The following is a 25,581-nucleotide window of genomic DNA, read 5'->3' on the forward strand; positions in this document are numbered from 1 at the left end:
TTTGAGATTTTTCTTTTTGAGGAAGGCCTGTATTGCTATGAATTTCCTTCTGAGCACTGCTGTTGCAGCATCCCAGCGATTTTGAGTGGTTGTGTCTTCATTATCATTTGTCTCAGCGTATTTTCTAATTTCTTCTTGATTTCCTCCTTGACCCACTGGTTTTTTAGTAGCATGTTGTTTAGTCTCCATATAGTTAGTTTTTTCTCTCTTCTTTTCATGTGCTTGATGTGTGCTTTCGTGCCATTGTGGTCAGAGAAGATACTTGAAATAATTTCTGTACTCTTAAATTTGTCGAGGTTAGCTTTGTGCCCCAGTATGTGATCCCTCCTTGAGAATGTTCCATGTGCACTTGAGAAGAATGTATATTGTGATTTTTTTGGATGTAATGCCCTGAAAATGTCAATTAGGTCTAATTTTTCTGTTGTGTCATTTAGGATCTCTGTCGCCTTATTGATTTTCTGTCTAGAGGATCTGTCCATTGGTGTGGGTGGAGTGTTAATGTCTCCTACAAATACTGTATTCCCATCGACTTCTCCTCTTTGTCTACTAGTATTTGTTGTAGGTATCTGGGTGCTCCTATATTAGGGGCATCTATATTGATGATTGTAATATCCTCTTCTTGAATGGATCCTTTTCCCATTAAGTAGTGTCCTTCTTTGTCTTTCTTCATGGCCTTCGTTTTAAAGTCTATTTTGTCTGACACGAGGATTGCAACTGCTGCTTTCCTGTCTTGTCCATTGGCATGAAAAAACTTTTCCCATCCTCTCACTTTCAGTCTCTCTGTGTCCTTTGCCCTAAGGTGAGTCTCTTGTAGACAGCAGATTGAAGGTTTTGCTTTTGTATCCAATCTGCCACCCTGTGTCTTTGGATGGGAGCATTAAGTCCACTGACATTTAAGGTAATTATTGATAGATATATATTTGTTGCCATTTTAATCCTTGTTTTCCAGTTGATTCTATGTTTCTCCTTTCTTCCTTTCTTTTTTTTGGTTGGATGATTTCTGCTTATTTTTTGCCCGAGTACTTTTCTTTTTAGTTTTTGTGAATGTGATGTTTGGTTTTGATTTGTGGCTGCCCTATTTTTAAAGTATGTTAACCCCTTCCCGCATCTGTTTGCTTTAGCCTGATAGTCATATAGGCTCAAACACATTGTGAAAAAAAAATCTATTTTTTCTTACTTTCCTTCCCCACATTCTATGATTGTGTAGTCCTGTTTTCTTTTTTTTAACATCTTCATATATATCTTTTTGCTGTTCCTTGTGTTTATCAGTGCTTTTACAGTAGCTTTTTTGTGTTGTTTTGGTTTTTAGAACTATGTGCAGGCTTATTCAGGTGACTGCTTTCCAATTGTGGTTTCCTCCATCCTAGGTTTCCTCCCAGGTTCGGCTCCTCAGCCTGTGGTTTTCGGCTCCCCGTCCTGTGGTGCACCACTCCCTAGCCCTTCAGGCTGTCTCCACCCACCCAACCCTAGTCGTCTCCCTCGAACTGAACTCTGGAGCCTGAGTCTCAGTGACCAGCCTCCGCCCGAGCGTCTCGGGCTGTGCCATCTGGGGCACTGGTGCAGATGGTCTGTGTGGCTCTCACTCTGTTTTGCCCTCCTTAGTCCAGTTGCTCTGCTTTTCTCAGAGACTTTGAAGTTCCTCGGCTCTGCTGATCTCCCTGTCAATAAGGTGGCCTCCCAGGGTGTGGGTTCCTTTTCTCTTCCACAGCTACCTCTCAGGAGTGCTATTCCTGTCCTGATTCCTTCTGTCTCTCTCTCTCTCCTCCTGCTTTTTTCTACCCAGTTATGTGGAGGGTTTCTTGCCCTTTTTGGAGGTTTAAGTTTTTCTGCTAGCATTCAATAGATGGTCTTTGTGGACTGTTCTACATGTAGATACGTTTTTTTGATGTGTTTTTCGGCGAAGGTGAGTGCAATGTCTTACCCCTTCGACATCTTTATCCTTCTCTAGAATCTCTGGACATTTAAATTAATTCTTCCAGTTCATGAGTGTAGAATATACTTGCATTTATTTGTGTGTTCTTCAGTTTCTTTCTTCAGTGTCTTTTATTTATTTTATTTTTTCAGGCCACACCAGCAGCACATGGAGGTTCCTAGGCTAGGGATCGAGTTGAAGCTGTACCTGCTGGCGTATGCCCCAGCCACACCAATGCCAAATCTGAGCAGCATCTGTGACCTACATCACAGGTCATGGCAATGCAGGATCCTTAATCCATGGGAGCGAGGCCAGGGATTGAACCTGCATCCTCGTGGATACTAGTCAGATTTGTTTCTGCTGAGCCAAAATGGGAACTCCTCATCAGTATTTTATAGTTTTCAGTGAACTTATTTTTCACCTCCTTGCTTAAATGTATTTCTAAGTATTTTATTCTTTTTGATGCAATGGTATATGGGGTTGCTTTCTTAATTGCTCTTTCTAGTAGTTGTTGGACCACAATTTTAAATAAAGTTAGACCAAAGCTAGTTTGAAGGTTGTGAAGAATTTCATGTGAATTTCTTGAATATCTTACATTGTTCATTTGTAGAATTCTCAAATAAGGTATAATATTTCTGGCCTTAAACAATAAATAAGAGGACACAAAAATGAGTTGAAGAGAGATGAAAGTACCATAAGTGGTCTTTCCAGTGAGGAAGAATAAAATGACAGTAAAAATCCTTAAAATATTTAATAATTTCCTAATATCAAGACTAAGAGCCCATCTTTTCTCTCTCTCACACACACACAAACACATAACATCCCACATAATAGTAGTCCGATTTGTGTACCAACATTAAGATTTAAAAGTTACACACATAATCCATGAGTACATTACTTTGAAAAGCAAGTTCAAATGTACTGAATAACATGTACAAATAATTACATCTCCCTTTAAACAGCCTCTCCCCGTGGCCCATAATCTCACTGTCCTTTCTGTAAAGGAAACCACTAGTATCATGTGGGTGTGTATTGTTTCACTTTACAAGTGTGATGGGTATATTTCATTCTCTTTCATCCCTCACCCAGATCCACTCTTTGTCCCACTGTGTATGTTGTACTCTATGCTCTACTCAAGAGTCTGAACCAAAAGGAGTCCTTGGTATATAGCTTCCATTATAGTCAATGGGGGTCACCAGTTGAGGATTAGAGAAAGGGAGAAAACAGCTAGTTTGGTTTATTTTCCCTTGGCTCCCTCTCAGCTGGGACACATGAGATGGCCTATATTGCTCAAGCAAAAGTCATAGCTCTTGGAGATAGCTGTGTATTACGGTTTCTTTTTTTCTGGTTTCCAGTACCACTTCCCCACTTTGTTGCTTCAGGCCTTGGGTGTGTGACAGACGTCCATTGTGGCTAGTTCCAGGGTAGTACATGTACAGTACACATATAGATGCCCCTTGTTGGGGTTCTAAATCCTTCTCATGCCTTTGTTGATACTTCCTTTTTTCAACTTCCCTCATTTTCTCAGGTGGAGCGTGCCAACTATTTTATGCTGGGATTATAGCTGATATAACTCTCCATTTACAGACGGACCAAGATCATTCCATGCTTCACAACCTTTTTTTTTTTTTTTTTTGGTCTTTATATGGCTGCACCCGCAGCATATGGATGTTCCCAGGCTAGGGGTCAAATTGAAGCTATAGCTGCTGGCCTATGCCACAACGACAGCAACGCCAGACCTGACCCATGTCTGTGACCCACACCACAGCTCACAGCAGTGCCGGATCCTTAACCCACTGAGTGAGGCCAGGGATTGAACCCGCAACCCCATGGTTCCTAGTCAGATTCGATTTGGCTGCACCATAATGGGAGCTCCCATGCTTCAGAACTTTTGAAATCACCATTTCTCCTGCCTCAAATGCTCTTGGAGTTCCCGTTGTGGCTCAGTGGTGAAGGAATCCGACTAGGAACCATGAGGTTGTGGGTTCCATCCCTGCCCTTGCTCAGTGGGTTAAGGAACCAGCGTTGCTGTGCGCTGTGGTGTAGGTCCCAGACGCGGCTCGGATCCGCGTTGCTGTGGCTCTGGTGTAGGCTGGTGGCTACAGCTCTGATTGGACCCCTAGCCTGGGAACCTCCATATGCCACGGGAGTGGCTGAAGAAATGGCAAAAAGGCAAATACATAAATAAATAAATAAATAAAAAATAAAATGCTCTTTCCCTGATTTCATCCTGGCTAGCTCCTTCCTGTCTTTCAGTTTTGAGCTTAAAGATCCCTTCTAAGAATGGATACCCAAAATGAATTTACTTCCCAGTTTCTCTATAGCATAATCTTTTAAGTTTCATCAAAAGAGTAGTTTCTAAGTTATTTTACTTTCCAATTCTCTCTCTGAAAGATGTAAATTTTATGACAATAGTAGCTCAAAAATTCTAGTGAAATTATTATTATAGACATGATTTTTATAGACATACATGCACACACATTTTCGATGGCACAGAAATTGTCAAATCAATAATTTAAAAAAGATACATATTTTTACAAATCTCTGATATGCTTTTGCTGCCTTCTATATGTTTTGGTATGTTTTGTTTCTGTTTTTATTATTCCCAAATTAGTTGGTAATTTCCCTTGTAATTTCTTCTGAGATATTTATTATTTGGAAGTGCATTGTCTAATTTCTCTGTACTCATGTTTCTCAACATTTTTGTTATCCATTGTATCTCATTCTGTTTTGTTTAGAGGACATACTTTCAGTCATTTTACCTTTTTTGGGGGGGCTGCACCTATGGCATATGGGAGTTCCCAGTCTAGGGATAGAATTGAAGCTGCAGCTGCCAGGCCTACCCAACCTACAGCACAGCTCACAGCAACACCGGATCCTTAACCCACTGAGCGGGGCCAAGGATCGAACCCTCATCCTCATGGATAGTAGTCGAGTTTGTTACCACTGAGCTACTGTGGGAACTCCACTTTCAGTCATTTTAAATTTATTGTAACTTGTTTCATGGCCTGACCAATGATCGATTCTGTAGAATATTCCATATGCAATGAGAAATATGTATATTCTGCTTTTGTTGGGTGAAGCGTTCTGTAGATGTCTGTTAGTTTTATTTTGTTTATATTGTTCACATCTCTCTTTCCTTGCTGATAGTCTGTCTAATTGTTCTATCCATTGTTTTAAGTGGGGCATTGAGGTTCAACAGTTATTGTGGAGTTATCTATTTCTCCAGTTAGTTCTGTTACTTTTCATGGTATGTATTTTGGCAGTCTTTTATTAGATGCCATATCTATCCATATCTTCTGGATGGATAGATCAAATGTAACATTATAAATTTTTTTTGACTGTAATAACAATTCTTGTCTTTATGTCTATATTTTCTGATATCCACAAAACTGTTAGTGCTCTCTTTTTTTGCTTTATTTATTAATTTTTTGAAGTACAGATGTCTCAGAATATTATAGAAGTTTCAGGTGTACAGCATAGTGATTCACTACTTTTATAGCTTATATGCTATTAAAATTGTTGCAAGATAATGGCTATAATTCTCTGAGTTAGACAATAAACCTGGGTTTCTTATCTATTTTATAGGTAGTAGTTTGTATCTATTAATCTCATACCCCTATCTTGCCCCTCCCCTCTTCCCTCTTTTCATTGGGAACCACTAGTTTGTTCTCTGCATTTGTGAATCTGTTTTTGTTTTCTTAAATATGTTCATTTTTTTATTTTTTAGATTCCATATATAAATGATAGCGTGGAGTGTTTGTAAATATGTCACATCAATATGTCTTCTTTATCTCCTTTATCCATTCAAGTGTTGATGCACACTAAGTGGGCACCCATATCTCGGCTATTGTTAATAATGCTGCTCTGAACATTAGGGTGCCTGTATCTTTTCAAATTCATGTCTTTGTTTTCTTTAGGTATCTACCCAGAAGTGGAATTGCTGGATCATGTGGTCGTTCTATTTTTGGTTTTTTGAGAAATCTCCGTAATGTTTTCCATAATGGCTGCACAAATTTACATTTCTACCAAGAAAGGACAAGGGTTTCCTTTTCTCCATATCCTCACCAATATGTGTTATTTGTGTGGTTTTTGATTATTAACATTCTAGTAGATATGAGGTGATATCTCATTGTAGTTTTGTTTTACATTTATCTAATAATTAGTGATGTTGAACATCTTTCTATGTGCCTGATAGCCATGTATATGTCTTCTTTGGAACAATGTCTTTTCGGATCTTCCACCCATTTCTGGATTGTTTGTTTTTTTGATATTGAGTTGTATGAGCTTTTTATATATTTTGGCTCTTAGCCCCTTATCCATCGTATCATATAGGCTTGAGTATTGTCTTCTATTCAGGAGGTGGTCTTTTTTTGTAGATCATTTTCTTTGCTATGCAAAAGCTTTTAAGTTTAATTAGTCCTATTTGTGTGTTTTTGGTTTTATTCCTTTTGCCTTAGCATGTGGATCCAAAAAGAATTGCTATGATTTATGTCATTAGAATGTTCTGCCTATGTTCTAGAATCTTATGGTTTCAGGTCTTACGTTAAGGTCTTTAATCTATTTGGAGTTTGTTTTTGTATAGGATGTGGAGAAATGTTTTAATCTTATTATTTTGCATGCAATTGTCCAGTTTTGGATCTTTTGAAGACTATAAAACTTATCAAAATTAGTAAGGGAAACAAAAAGGATTGTGCTGTAAAATTGTTATTAACTTTCTTTTTTTCTTTGTTGCTGTTAGGGCCACACTTGTGGCATATGGAATTTCCCAGGCTAGGAATCGAATCGGAGTCCCAGCTGCTGGCTTATGCCACAGCCACAGCACTGGGCTATCTTAGCTGTGTCTGTGACCCACCCCACAGCCCATGGCAATGCTGGATCCTTAACCCATCGAGTGAGGCCAAGGATCGAACCTCCATCCTCATGGACACCAGTGGGGTTCGTTACTGCTGAGCCACGACTGGAACTCCCAACTTGCTTTAATTTTTAAAAATCATTCATTTTTCTTGATTAATCAACATATTTATAAATAATAATCTCTAATGCATGCAGATAATTCCTGCCTATTTCTGTAGCATAATTGTTAATTAGTTATTTTTTGCATGTTCAGATTATTTTTATCCTTTATTAATGGCACATAGATCTAAATACAAACCACAATGTATTAAGTTTCGGTCTTCAGTGAATCAGACAGCTTTTGCTGAAATGGGCATATCTGGCAAAACAGACAGCTTGGTCATTAGTAACCATCACTATCATTCCGTGACTGGAGAATTACCACATCTTCTTTTTCTTTTCCAGCTTTATTGAGATGAAATCGACAAATAAAATTGTGAAGACTTAAGGTGTATAATGTGATGATACATATATCAAATATATATCCCTCGATGTATGTATCCATTGTGAGATGACCACCACGATCAAGTTAAGTAGCACATTTGTTGCAGCATGTGGTTATCTTTTGTGTATGTGTGTGGTCAGAAGAGTTAAGATCCGTTCTGTTAGCAAACTTCAAGTACATAATTCAGTGTTATTAACTACTGTCACCATGCTGTGTGTTAGATCCCCAGAACTCATTCATCCTATGCTGTAGGTTGTCACGGTAGCTGTCACAGTTCTCCATTCCTTGTCCTATACCCACTGCTATGTGGGTAGCTGAGAATCTCTCATAGATCACAGCACCTCCCTGAGAACGAAACGTTCAAAGCCAAGGTAATGTTCCTATAGATGCCTCAAGCAACTAGACTGTGTTATAACGATGTCCATTTATCTTAAGAGCAAGTTTTCGGATGATTTCCAAATGTATTTGGTCAGGACTCATCTGTACCTATGTAAATCTGTACCTGAAAATGTTTAAAATTATTTATATTATTTAGTGTTAGTTCAGTTTTCTTCTTCCATCCTTGAATTTAAATAGGAGTTCTCCTTCTTTTGAAAAACATTTTCACCATGAGGAATCTTGGTGAAAATTTCCCCTAATTTTCTTTTAATAGTCTGCAACAGATATTTCTGATGTGTTTTTTTGGTTTTTTTTGGTGCCCAAACCTGGGATGAACCAGGGACCTTTTGGATTACTTTTAAATTCTTTTTTTTTTTTTTTTTTTTTTTTTTTTTTTTTTTTTTTTATATATATTTTTTTTAATGAGTTCTTTGAATTGAGTTTTTTGTTAAGACTTTATTTTTTTTTTTTTTTGTCTTTTGTCTTTTTGTTGTTGTTGTTGTTGTTATTGTTGCTATTTCTTGGGCCGCTCCCGCGGCATATGGAGGTTCCCAGGCTAGGGGTTGAATCGGAGCTGTAGCCACCGGCCTACGCCAGAGCCACAGCAACGCAGGATCCGAGCCGCGTCTGCAACCTACACCACAGCTCACGGCAACGCCGGATCGTTAACCCACTGAGCAAGGGCAGGGATCGAACCCGCAACCTCATGGTTCCTAGTCGGATTCGTTAACCACTGCGCCACGACGGGAACTCCTACTTTTAAATTCTTAATAATTTTCTTTTTTTTTGGATGTTTACATATTTTTATAGTACACACAACTCAAAAAGGAACTATTTAACTCTATGTCGTGTACCAATAATTAAGATTGAAGAATTTTGAAACCTTTTTATGGAAGGAAGTAATGCACATTACAGAGCTAATAGGGCATAAAGAGCCATGTGAGACACACATATGTGGAAGCACTACCCCAGTGACCACCGCAGAAGTCATACAGACCCCTCAGGGGCTCAAAAATGCCGAAGAGTTTAGAGTGAGAACTTGTTAGGCTTCTGAGATATAATCTGGCAATTTGTCCTTTTAGCCTATATTTAGCCTAAATGGGAACATTTTGGGAAATCTGTCTAGTGTTGGACTCATCTATTAAAATTCTTTGGTAGCCAACTTCCTTCCAGAATTTGGTAATGAGAACTTTAACTGTGAGTACAGAGGTATCTCCAAAATAACAATCACTGTTATTCAAGAAGGTTCTTACAAAAGAGATTGACAAGTACAGTTTGTCCTTTCTTTCTTCTTTCCCTCCTTCCTTCCTTCATTCCTTCTGTCCTTCTTTCCTTCCTCCCTCCCTCTTTCTCCCTTCCTTCCTTCCTTCCTTCCTTCCTTCCCTCCTTCCTTCCTTCCTCCCTCCCTCCCTCTCTCCCTCTCTCCTTCTCTCTTTCTCTCTTTCTTTCTTTCTCTCTCTCTCTCTCTCTCTCTCTCTCTCTCGCTCTCTCTCTCATTCCTCTTAGGCTGACTCTACATCTTTTTCAAAGAGCAATTTTTGTGGTCCTCTGGTATCTACCTATGAGCCAATACTTTTTTCTTGCCTAGAGTTCTCCTAAGAGCTGCCTTGACTTCCTTGTTCCGTAAACTGTAGATGATGGGGTTGAGCATGGATGTCACCACGGTATAGGAGAGGGCTAGGAGTTTATCTATTCCTGGTGAATGGCTAGCCTTGGGTCTCAAGTAGGTGACAGATCCTGAGCCATAGAAGAGTGTTACTACAAGTAAGTGGGAAGAACAGGTGGAAAGAGCTTTTCGGCGACCCTCAGGTGAGGGCATGCTGAGCACGGCAGCTAGAATTCTGCCATAAGAAGCAATGATGAGTAAAAATGGGCTGGAAATGCAAAGGATGGTCACAGCAAAGACTGCAGCCTCATTATGGGAGATATCCCCACAGGCAAGTGCCAGGATAGGGGGGAGGTCACAGAAGAAGTGGTCTATTTCACAGGGGCCACAGAAGTCCAGGGAGAAAATATAGTTGGTCTGGCCCAAGGCTACCATGCATCCCACTCCCCAAGAAACCATTGCCAGATGGACACACACTCCATGACTCATTCGTGTTGCATAGTGAAGTGGGGAGCATATGGCCATATAGCGGTCAAAAGCCATGGCGGCCAAAAGACAGCACTCACTGATACCAAAAAAAGCGAAGAAAAACATCTGTGTGGCACACCCCTCCCGAGAGATTCCTCGGGCCTCGCTCACAAGGCTCTGCAGCATCTTGGGTGTGACAGAGCACGTGTAGCCAATCTCCAAGAGAGACAGGTTGGCCAGGAAGAAGTACATGGGGGTGTGGAGGACCCGGTTGGTCCAGATGGCAGTGGCTATGAGAGCATTGCCCGCCAGTGATGCTAAGAACATGAGCAGGATGAGGGTAAACAAAAGGAAACACTGTTCAGTGACCTCGGAGAATCTGGCAAAGGCAAAGCGTTTGACAGACATGCTGTTGTCCTGCCACAAGGAACAGTTGAAGGTCATGCCTGAAAAAAAGAAGGCAAGGTCATCATCAAGAATCTTTCACATAGAAATCTGAATCTTTCTCTTACTCTTAACAAGCTCTCGTGAGTCAGAGAGATAGATTTCTGCTATTCTAAAATTCAAAGTTTGGAAGTTACCCTCATCTTGAAACCAAATCCTATTCCATGTTCACTCTCCTAGTTGATTTGTTATAAATAATCTAGTCAGCAGGCATGAAATGGAAAAAAGTTTAGTAAAATTCTCTCATCCCTTCATTTTACCAGTTGTCAAATACTACCAAATAAAGGTCCTCCCATACCTACCTATTTCTTTCCTTTTCTTTAGCCACTGACTTGCTTTCTTTACTCATTTATTCACAAGTATTTATTGAGCTCAGCATATTTTCAAAGTATTTTTCAGTTGCTGTTGTAGGTCTTGGATTCAACAAAGAAGGAAGAAAAAACAGAAATAAACGGACTGGTTCAGAATTCTGTTAAATATGAAATAACAAACATTATATGATTACAGGGACCCTTAGCATCTATGACTGCTGAAAAATGTGCTCACACATCAGGTATTCTATTATAATGCATTTACACTTATATTAAAGCATTTAGAAACATTTCCCTTTTTTTGCTATTAATGAATACAATTTAATATTTCTTCTTTCCATGTGGCACCACAATTCAGTTAAGGTTGTGGCAAAGAAAACAGAGACAATCGTTTATCTTTTTTTTTTTTTAATCCAAAATATTTTCTTTCTTTCTTTTCTTTTTTTTTTTCTTTTGCTTTTCATGGCCACACCCACAGCATATGGAGTTTCCCATGCTAGGGGTCCAATTGGAGTTGTAGCTTTGGGCCTGCACCATAGCCATAGCCATACCCTTGCAGCACCAGATCCAAGCTGCATCCACGACCTATACCACAGCTGTTGGCAATGCTGGATCCTTAACTGTTTGAGAGAGGCCAGGGATTGAACCTGCATCCTCATGGATCCTAGTTGGGTTTGTTAACTGCTGAGTCACGACGGGAATTCCCCAAAATATTTTCTTGCTGTCCTGACTTCTTAATATAGCCTATGCAGTTGCATAGAAAATTCTGGATGTGGAGTTGTCATCTGTTCTGTTGCTTAAGTGTAAAGATGTGTATCTTACTCATTCTGTCTTTGTGTATCTGAAACAAATTGCAGTTTCCTCAGTGACTCTGATGGCAGGCCTGAGGGGGAAATCCCAACCACAAAAGGAGAATGCGTGACTCTTTCGCAACTGGTGACATCGCAAAGATTTCTTTTCCTAAATATCTTGCTCCTGTTTAGACTGTAGACAGCAGAAGTCCGTGTTGTGCGTTGGAGTCAGGGGCTGTGGGAATGAGAGACACCTACTGGTGGATGGCCCACAGTGCAGGCTGAGTGCACAAAGGCTGATGCCTGCTCTTAGTCATGTGATAGTCTTAGACCCACAGGGTGAATTAAAAAGACTTCCTGTGACAAGTACTTTTTAAAACCTGGTAAACTTCAGAGACAGCTGAAAATCTAAGGCATCCAAGATAGTGAAGATCTCTGAGTGCTTCTAAACATTTAAAAAGGCAAAGACGGATACTCTGTCTAGAAATAATTATTAAATCATATAGAAATAAATATATGGGTCTCCCTGGGGGTGAGAATGCAAGCAAAATTGTTCAGTTCTCTTCTCCCTCCCTGTCACTTAGAATAATTCTACACCAGGTAAAATCTGATTTTTTTCAGTACTCTTCCTGTTGTTTTCTGGATTTACTCTCCATCTTGACCTTTGTCTGTTGACCTAAGATCCGTGTAGTAGAGGTCAGCTTTATGTACACACCAAGAATGGTTAATTTTAATCATTGCCTACAGAAAGGGTGCGAGAGGCTCAAGGCAGGTGTCAGGGGTCTGCAGGAAGGAGCATCTCAGGCAGTACAGTTGGGCATGAATATTCTCTGTCTCTCACCTGGTACATATTTTCTCGAGCTAAAGTTTCTGATTTGTCATGTTGGTGTGAAGGAAGAATGATGAAGCCCTTCCTCTTTCTTGCTGAATTGCTTTGGTTTTAATGTGCCAACATTGTAGAGGCAACTGTGAATTCAAACTAAGAAATTAAGGAGTGCCTGGACTTTGCATTGTGGCACCGAGGAAACAAACCCAACTAATATCCATGAGGACATGGAGTTGATCCCTGGCCTCGCTCAGTGGCTCAAGGATCCAGCGTTGCTGTGAGCTGTGGTGTAGGTTGCAGATGTGGCTTGAATCCTGCCTTGCGGTGGCTGTCACGGAGGTTGACAGCTGCAGCTCCGATTTGACCCCTGGCCTGGGAACTTCCATATGCTGTAGGTGCAGCCCTAAAAAGAAAGAAAGAAACAAAAAGACAAAATAAGAAATTAACATGCACTTTATCACCATCAGAAACTCTTGCCCTTTAGAAATGTCATGTTAATGAGCTCATTAGACACTGTGTGCAATATTCTCTAATATTGCCAGTCTATAAAAATAACCTATATTAAGAATCAGCCATCAACCAAATAATGCACCATGCTTCTAATCTAAAGATATAGGAGTTTTATGCAAATGATGAACTGTGTTTGTAGATTCCTACTCAATGTGATGACAGATCAAGTGGCCGTTGAACATTGACAAGATTCTGCAGGTTTAAATCTTGAGATGGAGTTTCAGTGATAGGTGGATGTATGAAAAAGTAAATAGAGGAGAGAGACAAGATCATTTCAATAGCTCGTGGCTTTCTTCATGTGCCAGCTTCCCCAGCCCAAGATCCAAGACATGTACCTTGTCTACAGCTCTGCTTTGGAAATAACCCAGCAGAAGTGATTCATTTGGAGCCAGCTCCACATAACTAGAACTGTTGCTTAACTGACTCAGTCCCTTATTAGTCTCTATTGTCATGATGAAATGTTTCTTTAGTTCCTATCAGCCAGAGGAAATCATGTGATACATTACTAGATATTTTACCTGAAACGCTTAGTGCAGTGCCTGGAATATAAGAAAAACTCAGTAAATATTAGTCTCCATTATTCTGAAACGGTCATTTCTAAAATGCTTGAATCATAGGTACAATTTAAATAAACTGGCCATTGAATATGGCAGAGATGATTTCCCATTGCTTTCCACCATTTATCCGTAGTTATTTCATCGAGGACCTAATATCTAGCTGAGTGATGCCTTAACATAAGCTCGCAGAAACTATTTTAGCACTCGATGTGTGTAACATGTACAGGATGATACAGGCATTTCCAATTACCCAACAACAAGAGCTGTATCTAATTCTTGTGAAATAATTAATTTAAAACAACCTACAGCATAAGTCACAACTTATCCTTTATGACAGGGATACTGGCAAACTGAGGAAATTTTTATGGTCTTCAGAGAGGGGAGAAACTAACTGATTAAAACAATGTCCAGAAGTGAATGATGCTTCGAATGCTGGCTATTCGTTTTCAAGCTTTCATCCACCATCTTCCACAGCACTCTTAAGACCTCAGTTATATCACATACCTTCAATCATCATTTTTGAAGAAAAAAAGTAGATGGTATTTGCTTTTGAGGAGCCACTCCCTGATTTTGTCTGCATGCTGTCCTTCTAACCTCCCCACGTTCAGAGGATGTAAAGCTCCCCAGCCCTCACTTCTAAGGCTATGCACTGAGAAGCTTTTATTGTCATCAGGACCGTGTCTGATGCCAGGAAGATTGTGTCTCCGGAGAGAGCATTATGTCCTTCCCAGCAATGCCCTCTCTCCACACACACAAGCGTGTAGGGTTGTGCTGATTACATGATACTATATTTGGACGTTTCTCATCCTGAAAAGAAGGAATATGAATGTGTTTCACTTCCTTTCTTCTCCTTGTTCTGAATCTTTATCGTGCCTCCCTTCTCCTGAGACATATTTTCTTCTAACAAGAGGGTCAGGACATAGTTTGATTCTGTCTCTGAGGAATTGCAATGGACCTGTCTGCCTCTATTTTTGTTAATTATGGAACACTTAGGAAGCAAAATAAATAAATGTAAAAGGTAATATAAGACAAAAGTAAAAGTAAATCAACAGCGAAATATGATGAATAGCCTATATTATAGATCACTGCTATCCTAGACTGTATGCACAATGAGATATTAATTCAAGTGAGATGTATTCCTTGGGGCCAAATATGTGATGCCTGTATACTATGAATATGAACTACTCATATTTAAAATTTTGTTAGAATTAAAAAAGTAGTCATCAAAATAATTAGTAGTCACTTTCACATCATATTATATTGAAGCCATCAGTGTTTTTCTGGGACTCTCTCCCCAGATAATAAGAAATGAGTGACAATGGGAAAAAATCGGTGCAACTTCTCGAGGCTACTTTGTTCTCCTTGGTTTTTCTAATTGGCCTCACCTGGAAGTAATACTCTTTTTGGTTATCTTGGTGTTCTACTTGATGACATTATAGGGAACCTGTTCATCATTATCTTGTCGTACCCTGACTCCCATCTGCATGCAGTCATGTGTTTCTTCCTCTCAGACCTCTCTTTTCTGGATCTCTGCCACACCACCAGCCCCATCCCTCAGTGGCTGGTCAACCTTTGGGGTCCAGAAGAAAACATCCAATGGATTAACAGGAGCTAAATATTCTCCTACAATCTAGTGACCAAAGTATGAAGAATATTGGCGCTTGATACAAACTGCTCTAGCCCGGGTTGTCAGACATTTCCCACCTTTTGATAGCTGGGTTTTTCTGCTAGTATCGGATCCCTGTTTAAATTCCCCCCAATAGAAAAATTTAAACTCTGAATATATAGCCATGTAATGATATTAATATTTAAATATTTATTACATGCATAATATTCGATATGCATTGAACAGAGCTGGAATGATACATGCCAAGCTCATAATAGTAGTTGCCTCTGGGTTGGGTTTTGGGTCAGGGAGTGATAGAAAGGACACTGATTTTCTCTGTGATATTTTATGTGCTAGAAAATGCTGGAAATAAATATGACAAAAGTAAGAGTTGATGATTCTGAGTTGTGGGAATGTAGGTTTTCTATGTGTGTGTAATATTTTTAAGTATCTGAAATAAAGAATAACAGAGGGAGTTCCCGTCGTGGCGCAGCGGTTAACAAATCCGACTAGGAACCATGAGGTTGCGGGTTTGGTCCCTGCCCTTGCTCAGTGGGTTAAGGATCCGGCGTTGCCGTGAGCTGTGGTGTAGGTTGCAGACGCGGCTCGGATCCCGCGTTGCTGTGGCTCTGGCATAGGCTGGTGGCTACAGCTCCGATTCCACCCCTAGCCTGGGAATCTCCATATGCCGCGGGAGCGGCCCAAGAAATAGCAACAATAACAACAACAACAAAAAGACAAAAAAAAAAAAAAAAAAAAGAATAACAGAGAATTAAAGCAGAATTGTTTGTTAAAATATCAGTTCAAGTTAAAATTCATCGTGATGGTAATAGTAGCTCACATGTATGGAGTAATTATGTACCAAGCACTGTGGAGAATGTTTATGTCTTTTCCTTGTTGAATTTGTACAACAATCAGGACCAAGGACACATAAAGACTGTTTTCTGGTACTTCTCTTAAAACAGAAAGCAAAATACCCAATTTCTCTCTCATTTTTTTTTTTTTTTTTTTGTCTTTTTGCCTTTTCTAGGGCCGATCCTGTGGCATATGGAGGTTCCCAGGCTAGGGGTCTAATCAGAGCTGTAGCTGCCGGCCTACGCCAGAGCCACAGCAACGCGGGATCCGAGCCACGTCTGCGACACACCGCAGCTCAAGGCAATGCCAGATCCTTAACGCACTGAGCAAGGCCAGGGATCGAACCCACAACCTCATGGTTCCTAGTCGGATTCGTTAACCACTGAGCCACAATGGGAACTCCCAATTGCTCTCTTAAAATCACAATTTTTAAAATGATGTCACTTATACATGCAATCTAAAATATAGCACAAATGAACGTATCAACAAAACCGAAACAGACTCAGAGACTTGGAGAACAGACTTGTGGTTGCCAAGGGGGAGGGGGAGTGGGATGGACTAGGAGTTTGGGGTTAGTAGAAGCAAACTCTTATATTTCTAAGGGGCAAGTGATGAGGTCCTACTGTGTAGCACAGGGAACTACACCCAGTCTCTTGTGGCAGAACATGATGGAAGATAATATGAGGAAAAGAATGTATGTATATGTATGGCTGGGTCACTTTGCTATATAGCAGAAATTGGTTCAACACTGTAAGTCAACTCCACTTACTAAAAAAATGTAATCTTATTGTAATACAATTTCCAAACCCAGATTTTCTTTCTATCGATGTCATATATTAGCTAGAAACAATATCAAAATTTTAAAATGTTTCTTAATTCATAAACTCATCATATACTGTTTTTTTGTTACACTAACAAGCCAGTTATTGGATATAGTCGTATTTTATTTTTTCTATATTATGGCAAATCTCTTAGCAAGACCTCAAGGGAAATTATTCATAAGGATGTTTTGGAAATTTTAAATAGTTATGTTAGGTTTTCAGAGTTTTGGTGGTTACCTTCTGGGTTATAGTTTGAATGGTCTTCAAAGATTATTTTCAATATTTTGCAGGGCTACACTTGGCCTTGACATTTAGAGATGTTAGGCAGAGACAATTAACTCTAATTAATAGTAAAAATGTACAATTTAGTTTTTAATGTATCCCACTTTTCAAATGTCTCATGCTTCTCTACTCTCTCACTTAACACCACCCCTAACAAGTTATTCCTCAAATGTGGCCCTTAGCAGGATGAGGAATTGGGGAAGAAATTTCAGGGCAACCTGTTCCCCTCCCTATAAAGACAGCTTCATGATCATGTTCATCAGTGAAGGTTGGTCTGTAGAGTCATTGTTTTCTTTGGGCAGCAGTGTATCATGTTGAAGGTATTCTTGAGACACTGTTGTAACTAGGACAGCTCCTTGAAGGGCATTACTTACCACTTTGGGATTTACCCTCCCAATGGCCCCAGTCAAGGAAAGCATGTCCCATTATTCTTTTGTTTCCATAAAACTCCATTTGCTCTAGGAGAAGGGGTCTATCCCCTGAGACACTAAATGCTCTAATGAGCTCCTCTTCCCTGCTAAACCATATCTTTCAGTAGACTCAGAATTCTCTGTTGTGTAGCATGATAACCATAGTAATTTTCAGACTCTGCTTTCCTAGTGTGATGCAGTGGACTAGACTCTATGGTGCATCTGTCCAGCTATCCCTTTATGTTGGTGATGTGAAAGAGATGAAAACCAGAGATCAGGTTGGTCCCTACATAAAGAGGCATCAGCTGGGCAAAGAGAGGGAATATGATCAGATGCAGAAAGGGCATTTAGTGAAAGGAGTTGTTTGAGTGTTAGGCATGCCCTAGGTAAGGGTATTGAAAGACTAATATGAGAACAAAGACAGCTGACCAGTGATATGGGGATGGGGAGGCGAAACTCATGTCCGTCATATTTCCTCCATAGAAATTTAAAAATAAGGACATTTAAAAATAATGTCTTATTATTATTATGTTGTCTTTTTATCTTTTCTATGGCCGCTCCCACAGCATATGGAGTTTCCCAGGCTCAGGCTCAAATGAGAGCTGTAGCCGCCGGCCTAACGCCAGAGCCACAGCAACGTGGGATCCAAGCCTTGTCTGCAACCTACACCACAGCTCACTGTAACACCGAATCCTTAACTCACTGAGCAGGGCCAGTGATCGAACCCGCATCCCCATGGTTCCTAGTCGGATTCGTTAACCACTGAGCCACGACGGGACCTCCATTAATGTCTTATTTTTAAGAAAAGGCGATATTTCATTCCACAGCACAAGAAAACAGTCTTTGTAGAAATCTTTTTTCCCACTCCTTTGTAAAAAATAAACTTACCTGTAACGTTCCTATTGTTTGTCTACTTACTTCTGATTATTTCATTAAGAGTTTTAAGTCTTAGAGGCTTGGGGACAAACTGTTTCTAACTTTCCTGTTGAAACTCAATATCTAGTGCTAACATCTTTTTTAAGAATGGTACTTGAGCAAGTAAGAGACCTCAAAAGTGGTAACCAGAGGTGGCTCTATTATTTTTGTTTGTTTGTTTTTTCATTTCTTCCTTCCTTCCTTCCTTCCTTCCTTCCTCTCTCTCTCTCTCTCTCTCTCTCTCTCTTTCTTTCTTTCTTTTTGCCATAGCTTGTTAGGAAGTGTGAGAGAAAGAATTGGCTGTGTGAGGAAACAGAAGTGATGAGACATTATTGGATGAGGCGAAGCTCTCACGGAGAGACAGAGGGATATTTCAATGGTGGGATACTTATAATAAAAAGCAAGCTAAAAATCTTAGTTCACATGAATAGATCTGTCAAGTACAGGGGGAGAACCTTGATAAAATGCCTCTTTTTTGGTGGGGGGTGGGCAGAGGAAGAGCAATTTATTGCTTCTTTGGGCTTTAAACCGCCAAAGTGCACTCATAGTCCACAAGAAGGAGCATAAATTTTTAACACAGTGGTATCACCATAAAATGCCTCTTAAAGGACACTTGAATTTTTTTTAATATATATTTTTTTTATTTTCCCACTGTACAGCAAGGGGGTCAGGTTATCCTTACATGTATACATTATAATTACATTTTTTCCCCACCCTTTCTTCTGTTGCAACATGAGTATCTAGACATAGTTCTCAATGCTATTCAGCAGGATCTCCTTGTAAATCTATTCTAAGTTGCATCTGATAAGCCCAAGCTCCCGATCCCTCCCACTCCCTCCCCCTCCCATCAGGCAGCCACAAGTCTCTTCTCCAAGTCCATGATTTTCTTTTCTGAGGAGATGTTCATTTGTGCTGGATGTTAGATTCCAGTTATAAGTGATATCATATGGTATTTGTCTTTGTCTTTCTGGCTCATTTCACTCAGGATGAGATTCTCTAGTTCCATCCATGTTGCTGCAAATGGCATTATGTCATTCTTTTTTATGGCTGAGTAGTATTCCATTGTGTATAGATACCACATCTTCCGAATCCAATCCTCTGTCGATGGACATTTGGGTTGTTTCCATGTCCTGGCTATTGTGAATAGTGCTGCAATGAACATGCGGGTGCATGAGGACAATTGAATTTAACCGATTTGAAAAGAGAAATTTTTTAGGAAAAGGAAGCTATAGATTCAGCGAGAGAGCCAAGAAGAAAGAAAGAGTGTGAGGTTGGAGGAAATGGCTTGTCACAATACAGTGGAAAACTGTCCTATGAAAGAGGCGAAGAAATCACTTGAGTTATAGCTATTTATGAAATGTATCTTTTCTTAAAGAAAAGGAAACATAAGATCCCTAGTAACAATATATTAAATGATGAACAGCCATTTAATGATTTCGTTAAACATTCAGAATTCTTCATGAAGCTTACTTCAGGCCCTTTGTTCAGGTTCCTCAGCCCTGTGATAGACATATATGCACTTCCAGCTTTAAGCACTAGTATTCAGTTTACTCTCTGTTTTCTCCATCCCACACCCTTCCTTGCTTCTTTGCTCTCTCCATGAGTTTATACCTTCCTTTTCCTAAAAATTTCTCTTTTCAAAATAGTTATATTTACATGTTCTTTAGGAGGCATTCTACCACTGTTCTCCCTATCTGCCTCACAGATCTATTCATGTGAACTAAGGTTTTCAGCTTTGTTCATATCACAGGTATCCATAAATGGATGTGCCTGTGTCTGTCTCTCTCTTTTTTTTTTGGTATTTCTATGTGTATTTAATTTTCAGTTTAGAAATAAGCTATGAGTGTGAGGAAACAAATCGGAAGATGAAGTTCTTTCTATAAGAATATTTACTTGAAGCTCAATATTTTTTACCCTATGTCAAAATTTTGAAATCATAAATGAGTTTATATTGTTCATCATATCTTTTTATCTGTGTGTAAGATTATCTGGATTGCAATTATTGTGTTTTTGATAATCAGATAAGCAGAAATGGCATGAAAATGCTGAAAAGAACACTAAAGCTAATTGTTTAAAAGATTATGTTCCATGGAAATTTTCCTTTGTAACTGTGCTAGAAAATGTTCAAGTTACTATTTACCCAGACATCACCCTCGGGTGAGTGAGAAGAATTCAGCAGTTAAGAAGTTGTTTCTCTGCAGCAGGGAAAATATCTGGATGAAATATAAAAGTAAAAAGAAAAAAAACCTTTGTATTTACTTAAAAAAATTTTTAATCTGGTAAAATATTACATTTGCAGAAAAGTTGCAAAAGTGGTACAAAGAACTGTCATTAGCCTTTTGACCAGAGTCAGCAGAAGTTTACATTCAGCCTGAAATATTTATTCTTTTATGTATCAGTCGTCTAGCTAGCTATCATCAATGTCTATGTATCCATCTGTCACCCATCTCTCCTTATCTCCCTCTCATCTATCTATATCATCTCTTTTTGTGACTAATGTGGAGACAACCCATCCTTTTATTGTAAATACTTAAAGTGTTTTCCCCTAAGATCAGAGATATTATTTTACATAACCAGTGTATAGTTAACAAAGTAGAAAATTTAATATGGATACAATATTATCATCTGACCCGTAGTTCATATTCATTCTTCTCCCGTTGTCTCAGTAATGTTGTTAACAGCTATTTTTTCCCAGTTCAGAAGCAGACATTTAGGTAGTATGTCTCTTTGACGTCCTTTAATGTGGACCAGTTCATTTATCTTCTTTGAATATGATCTTTTTGAAGCGTGCAGGCCAGCTCTTCTGTCCAAGTTGTCTCCGTGTGAGTTTGTCTCATTGTTTCTTCATTGTTAAGGTCAGGCTGTGCATTTTTTGGCAGGAATATGACTGAAACATAATGTCCTATTCATAGCATCATATCAGTAGCCACATGCTGTTGGTTTGTCTTAACATCGGAGATGTTAACATTGATTACTTGGCTATGGTGATGTCCGCCAGGTTTTTCTAATGTAAAGGCTACTGCTTTTCATTTTGTAATTAGCAAGTAATTAGTGGGAAAATATTTAATTAAATTTGTTTTAATTTTTGGCTGAACCCATAGCATGCATAAGTTCCTGTGCTAGGGATAGAGCCTGAGGCACAGCATTGACAACACCAAATCCTTAACTGCTAGGCCACCAGGGAACTCTGTGGGGAGATATTTTAACCTATGTTCCTATTTCTCATCTTACTTTCATTCCCCATTTTTTAGCATCCGTTTATGCTTTTCGAACCCCATCGTTCTATTTTTTCAATTTAATTTTATTGGCGTGTAGTCGATTTACAATGTTATATTAGTTGAAGATATATAGCGACGTGACTCGGTCATACATGTAAAAACATCCATTCTTTTTCCCGTATAGGTTTTTACAGACAATTGAGTAAATTTTCCTGTGCTGTGCACAGCAGGTTCTCATTAATCATCTATTTTACACAGTAGTGTTTATGTGTGAATCCCACTCTCCCAATTTTTGTCTCCCCCCAGTGGTTTACCCCATGGTAACCATAAGATTGATTTTGAAATCTGTGTGTTTGTTTCTGTTTTTTAAATAAGTTATTTTGCATAATTTTCATTAGAGTCCACATATAAGTGATACCACATAGTGTTTTTCTTTCTCTGTCTGACTTACTTCACTTAGTATGGTAAACTCTGGGTCCATCCATGTTGCTTAAGTGGCATTATTCCATCCTTTTTCATGCCTCAGTAATATTCCACTGTGTATATGTATCATATATGTTCTTATATTTATTAATTAGGATACTGCTTACAGAGATAACTTTGTCTTTTCTACTATCTATTTTTTCTTTTAAAATTCCTCATACGAATGTGGATTCTTATTTCTTTCATCTCATTAGTATCATAGATTCTCTTAAAGCCTAATTGTCTCAGAATTGAAAAGTGGCAGGCTCTTCAAACTGGATTCTGTTTCTTTTTTTCTTTTTTTGTCTTTTTGCTATTTCTTGGGCCGCTCCCGCGGCATATGGAGGTTCCCAGGCTAGGGGTCGAATCAGAGCTGTAGCCACCGACCTACGCCAGAGCCACAGCAATGCGGGATCTGAGCCGTGTCTGCAACCTACACCACAGCTCACAGTAATGCCGGATCGTTAACGCACTGAGCAAGGGCAGGGACCGAACCTGAAACCTCATGGTTCCTAGTCGGATTCGTTAACCACTGTGCCACAACGGGAACTCTGTGTTTCTTTTTTGTGTGTCCCTGTGGTTCTTGGAGAATTTTTTCTCTATTGAAGTATTGCTGATTTATAATAATATATTAGTTTCAGGTGTACAGCAGAGTGATTCATTATTATTGCAGATTAAACCCCATTATAGGCCATTATAATGTAATGGCTATAATTTCTGTGTTGTATAGTATATCTTTTTTGCCTATCAATTTGGTACATAATAGTTTATATCTGTTAGTCCTGTACTCCTAATTTGTCTCTTCTCCCTTCGCTTTCCGTTTTGGAAACCACCAGTTTGTTTTCTGTACTTGTGAGTCTGTTTCTTTTTGGAATAATTAATAATGCTAATTTTTAGATTCCACATAAGTGACTCTTATGTGGAGTGTGTGTCTTTTTCTGTCTGACTTAGTTCACTAGGCATAATGTAATCTAGGGCCATCCCCATGACTTCAAGGGGCAGTATGTCATTCCTTTTAATGGCTGAGTAGTATTCCATTGTGTATATGTATATATACGACATCTTCATAATCCAACCATCTGTTGATGGGCCCTTGGGTTGCTACCATGTCTTGGCTATGGTACATAGTGCTCCTATGAACACTGAGGTGCATTTTTTGGAACTAGTGTTTTTGTTTTTTTCAGGGTGTCTATCTGGGAGTGGAATTGCTGGATCGTGTGGTAGTTATATTTTTAATTTTTTGGCTGCACCTCCTTGCTGCTTTCCACAGTGGCTGCACCAGTTTACATTCCCATCAACAGCATGCAAGTGTTCCCTTCCCCCCAACTCCTCCTCAACATTTGTTATTTGTAAACAACAAATGTTGTTATTTGATGATAGACATTCTGACAGATGTAATGTGATATCTCTGTTGGTTTGATTTGCACTTATCTAATAATTGAGCATCTTTTTATGTGCCTGTTAGCCAATTGTATGTCTTTGTAAACATTTCTCTTCAGGTCTTCTATTCGTATTAAGATTGAGTTTTTGTTTGTTTGTTTGTTTGTTTGTTTTTGATAGGGAATTGTACCTGAACTCTGTGGATATTTTGTATGTTAACTCCTTGTTGGTCACTTATTTGCAAAACTTTTCTTCCTTTCTGTAGGGTATCTTTTTGTTTTGTCCGTGGTTTCCTTTTCTGTGCAAAAGCTTTTAAGATAAATTAGGTCCCCCCTTTTAATTTTTGTTTTTATTTCTTTTCCCATAGGGAGTGATCCAAAAAATATTGCTATGATTTATCTCAAAGAGTGTTTTTCCTATGTTCTCTTTTGGAATTTTGTGGTTTTGTTGTTACATTTAGATCTTTAAGCCATTTTGAGTTTATTGTTGTATGTGGTGTGATTAAATGTTCTAGTTTCCTTATTTTATATGTGGCTGTCCAGTTTTCCCAGCACGACGTGCTGCAGAGACTGTCTTTTGTGCGTTGTATAGTCCTGTCCCCTTTGTTGGAGATTAATTGACCATAGGTGAGTGGGTTTATTTCTGGGCCATTCTGTTCCATGAATGTATGTGTCTGCTTTTGTACCAGTACCATGCTGCTTTGATGACTGTAGCTTTGTAGTAAAATCTCAGGTCTGGGAGGGTTGTACTTACGGCTGTGTTCTTTTTTCTCGAAATTGCTTTGGCAGTTGTATTTCCATTTATCTTGAGTGTATGTAATTCTTTTGCCAGGTAACAGGAAATGAATGATGATGGAAAAACTCAATGCAACTTCTGGAGGCTACTTTGTCCTACTAGGTTTTTCCAATTGGCCTCGTGTGGAAGTAGTACTCTTTGTGGTTGTCTTGATGTTTTACTTAATGACATTGACAGGCAACCTGTTCATCGTTACCGTATCATACCTGGACTCCCATCTGCACACTCCCATGTACTTCTTCCTCTCAAACCTGTCTTTTCTGGATCTCTGCTACTCTACCAGCTTCATCCCCCAGTTGCTGGTCAACCTCTGGGGCCCAGGAAAAGCCATGTCTTATGTAGGTTTCATGACTCAACTTTACTTTTCCCTTGCACTGGGATCCACAGGATGTGAGCTGCTGGTGGTGATGTCCTGTGACAATTATGCAGCTGTATGTAGACCCTTGCATTACACTGTCCTCATGCACCCTCGTTTCTGCCATCTGTTGGCTGTGGCTTCTTGGGTAAGTGGCTTTACCAACTCGGCACTTCATTCCTCATTTACCTCCTGGGTACCCCTGTGTGGACATGGCCAAGTGGACCATTTCTTCTGTGAAGTTCCAGCACTGCTGCAACTGTCTTGTGTTGATACCCGTGCTAATGAGCTGGCCCTCATGGTCAGGAGCTCCGTTTTTGTTCTCATACCTCTCATCCTCATTCTCAGCTCCTATGGTGCGATTGCCCGTGCTGTGCTGAGGATGCGGTCAACAGCTGGACTTCAGAAAGTCTTTGGGACATGCGGAGCCCATCTTGTGGTTGTATCTCTGTTTTTCATTCCAGCCATGTGCATATACCTTCAGCCCCCATCAGGAAGTTCTCAAGATGGAGGCAAGTTCACTGCCCTCCTTTATACTGTTGTCACACCCAGACTCAACCCTCTCATCTACACCTTGAGAAACAAAGATGTAAGAGAGGCAGCAAAAAGATTAGTGGGGTGAGAGTGAGCCTGTATACTTTGACATTAAGAGCATAATGGAGCATCTCTTCACCAGTGCCTCATCTGCCCATCCATGTGTCAGCCACTTTTTCATTCACTCACTTTCTCAGCACTTATGGACTCTCACAAGGTCACAGAGTTTGTGGCAGCCAATATGAATTAAACACAGACTCCCCAAATACAAGTCACTCTCTAGCAGAGAAAAAAATCATGTACAATCAAGATCAAATTCAGTATTAATTTTTTTTGCAGTGGCACAAACCTAATAAAACAGAAGTATCTTTTTCTTAATTGAAAATGAGACATGGAACTGTGTTACGTTATGTTATGTTATGTTATGTTATGTTATGTTATGTTATGTTATGTTTGTTATGTTATGTTATGTTATTTTTTGTCTTTTTGTCTTTGTAGGGCTGCACCTGTGGCATATGGAGTTTCCCAGGCTAAGGGTCTAATCGTAGCTGTTTCTGCTAGCTATGCCAGAGCCACCGCAATGCGTCTGTGACCTACACCACAGCTCACGGCAATGCCAGATCCTTAACCCACTGAGTGAGGCCAGAGATCGGACCTCATGGTTCCCAGTTGGATTTGTTTCTGCTGTGCCATGACGGGAACTCCAAGGGAGGAGTTGTTTTAAATATTGATAAAACAGCAAGCGTAGTTCTTAGGGAGAGATGATCTTATCAATTTTTTTTTTTTTTGGTCTTTTTGCCATTT

General features: G+C 39.5%; 1 protein-coding gene and 1 long non-coding RNA gene across 2 annotated transcripts in view; one reads left to right on the forward strand and one right to left on the reverse strand.

Annotated features, from left to right (window-relative positions):
- The window catches only part of LOC110257996 (uncharacterized), an 819,260-nt gene that overhangs the window by 518,856 nt on the left and 274,823 nt on the right, over nt 1-25,581 (forward strand). The gene's annotated exons all lie outside the window — the stretch shown is intronic.
- On the reverse strand, nt 9,187-10,149 carry LOC110257989 (olfactory receptor 10C1-like). The gene has a single exon (XM_084970336.1). The coding sequence runs from the start codon at nt 10,147-10,149 to the stop codon at nt 9,187-9,189; it is 963 nt and encodes a 320-aa protein (XP_084826462.1).

Source organism: Sus scrofa, chromosome 7 (assembly GCF_054392235.1).
Source record: "Sus scrofa isolate SSC_HxYL_T2T_F1_AM1 chromosome 7, Sscrofa_HxYL_maternal_Yorkshire_Landrace_v2.0, whole genome shotgun sequence".
NCBI classification, from domain to species: Eukaryota; Metazoa; Chordata; class Mammalia; order Artiodactyla; family Suidae; genus Sus; species Sus scrofa.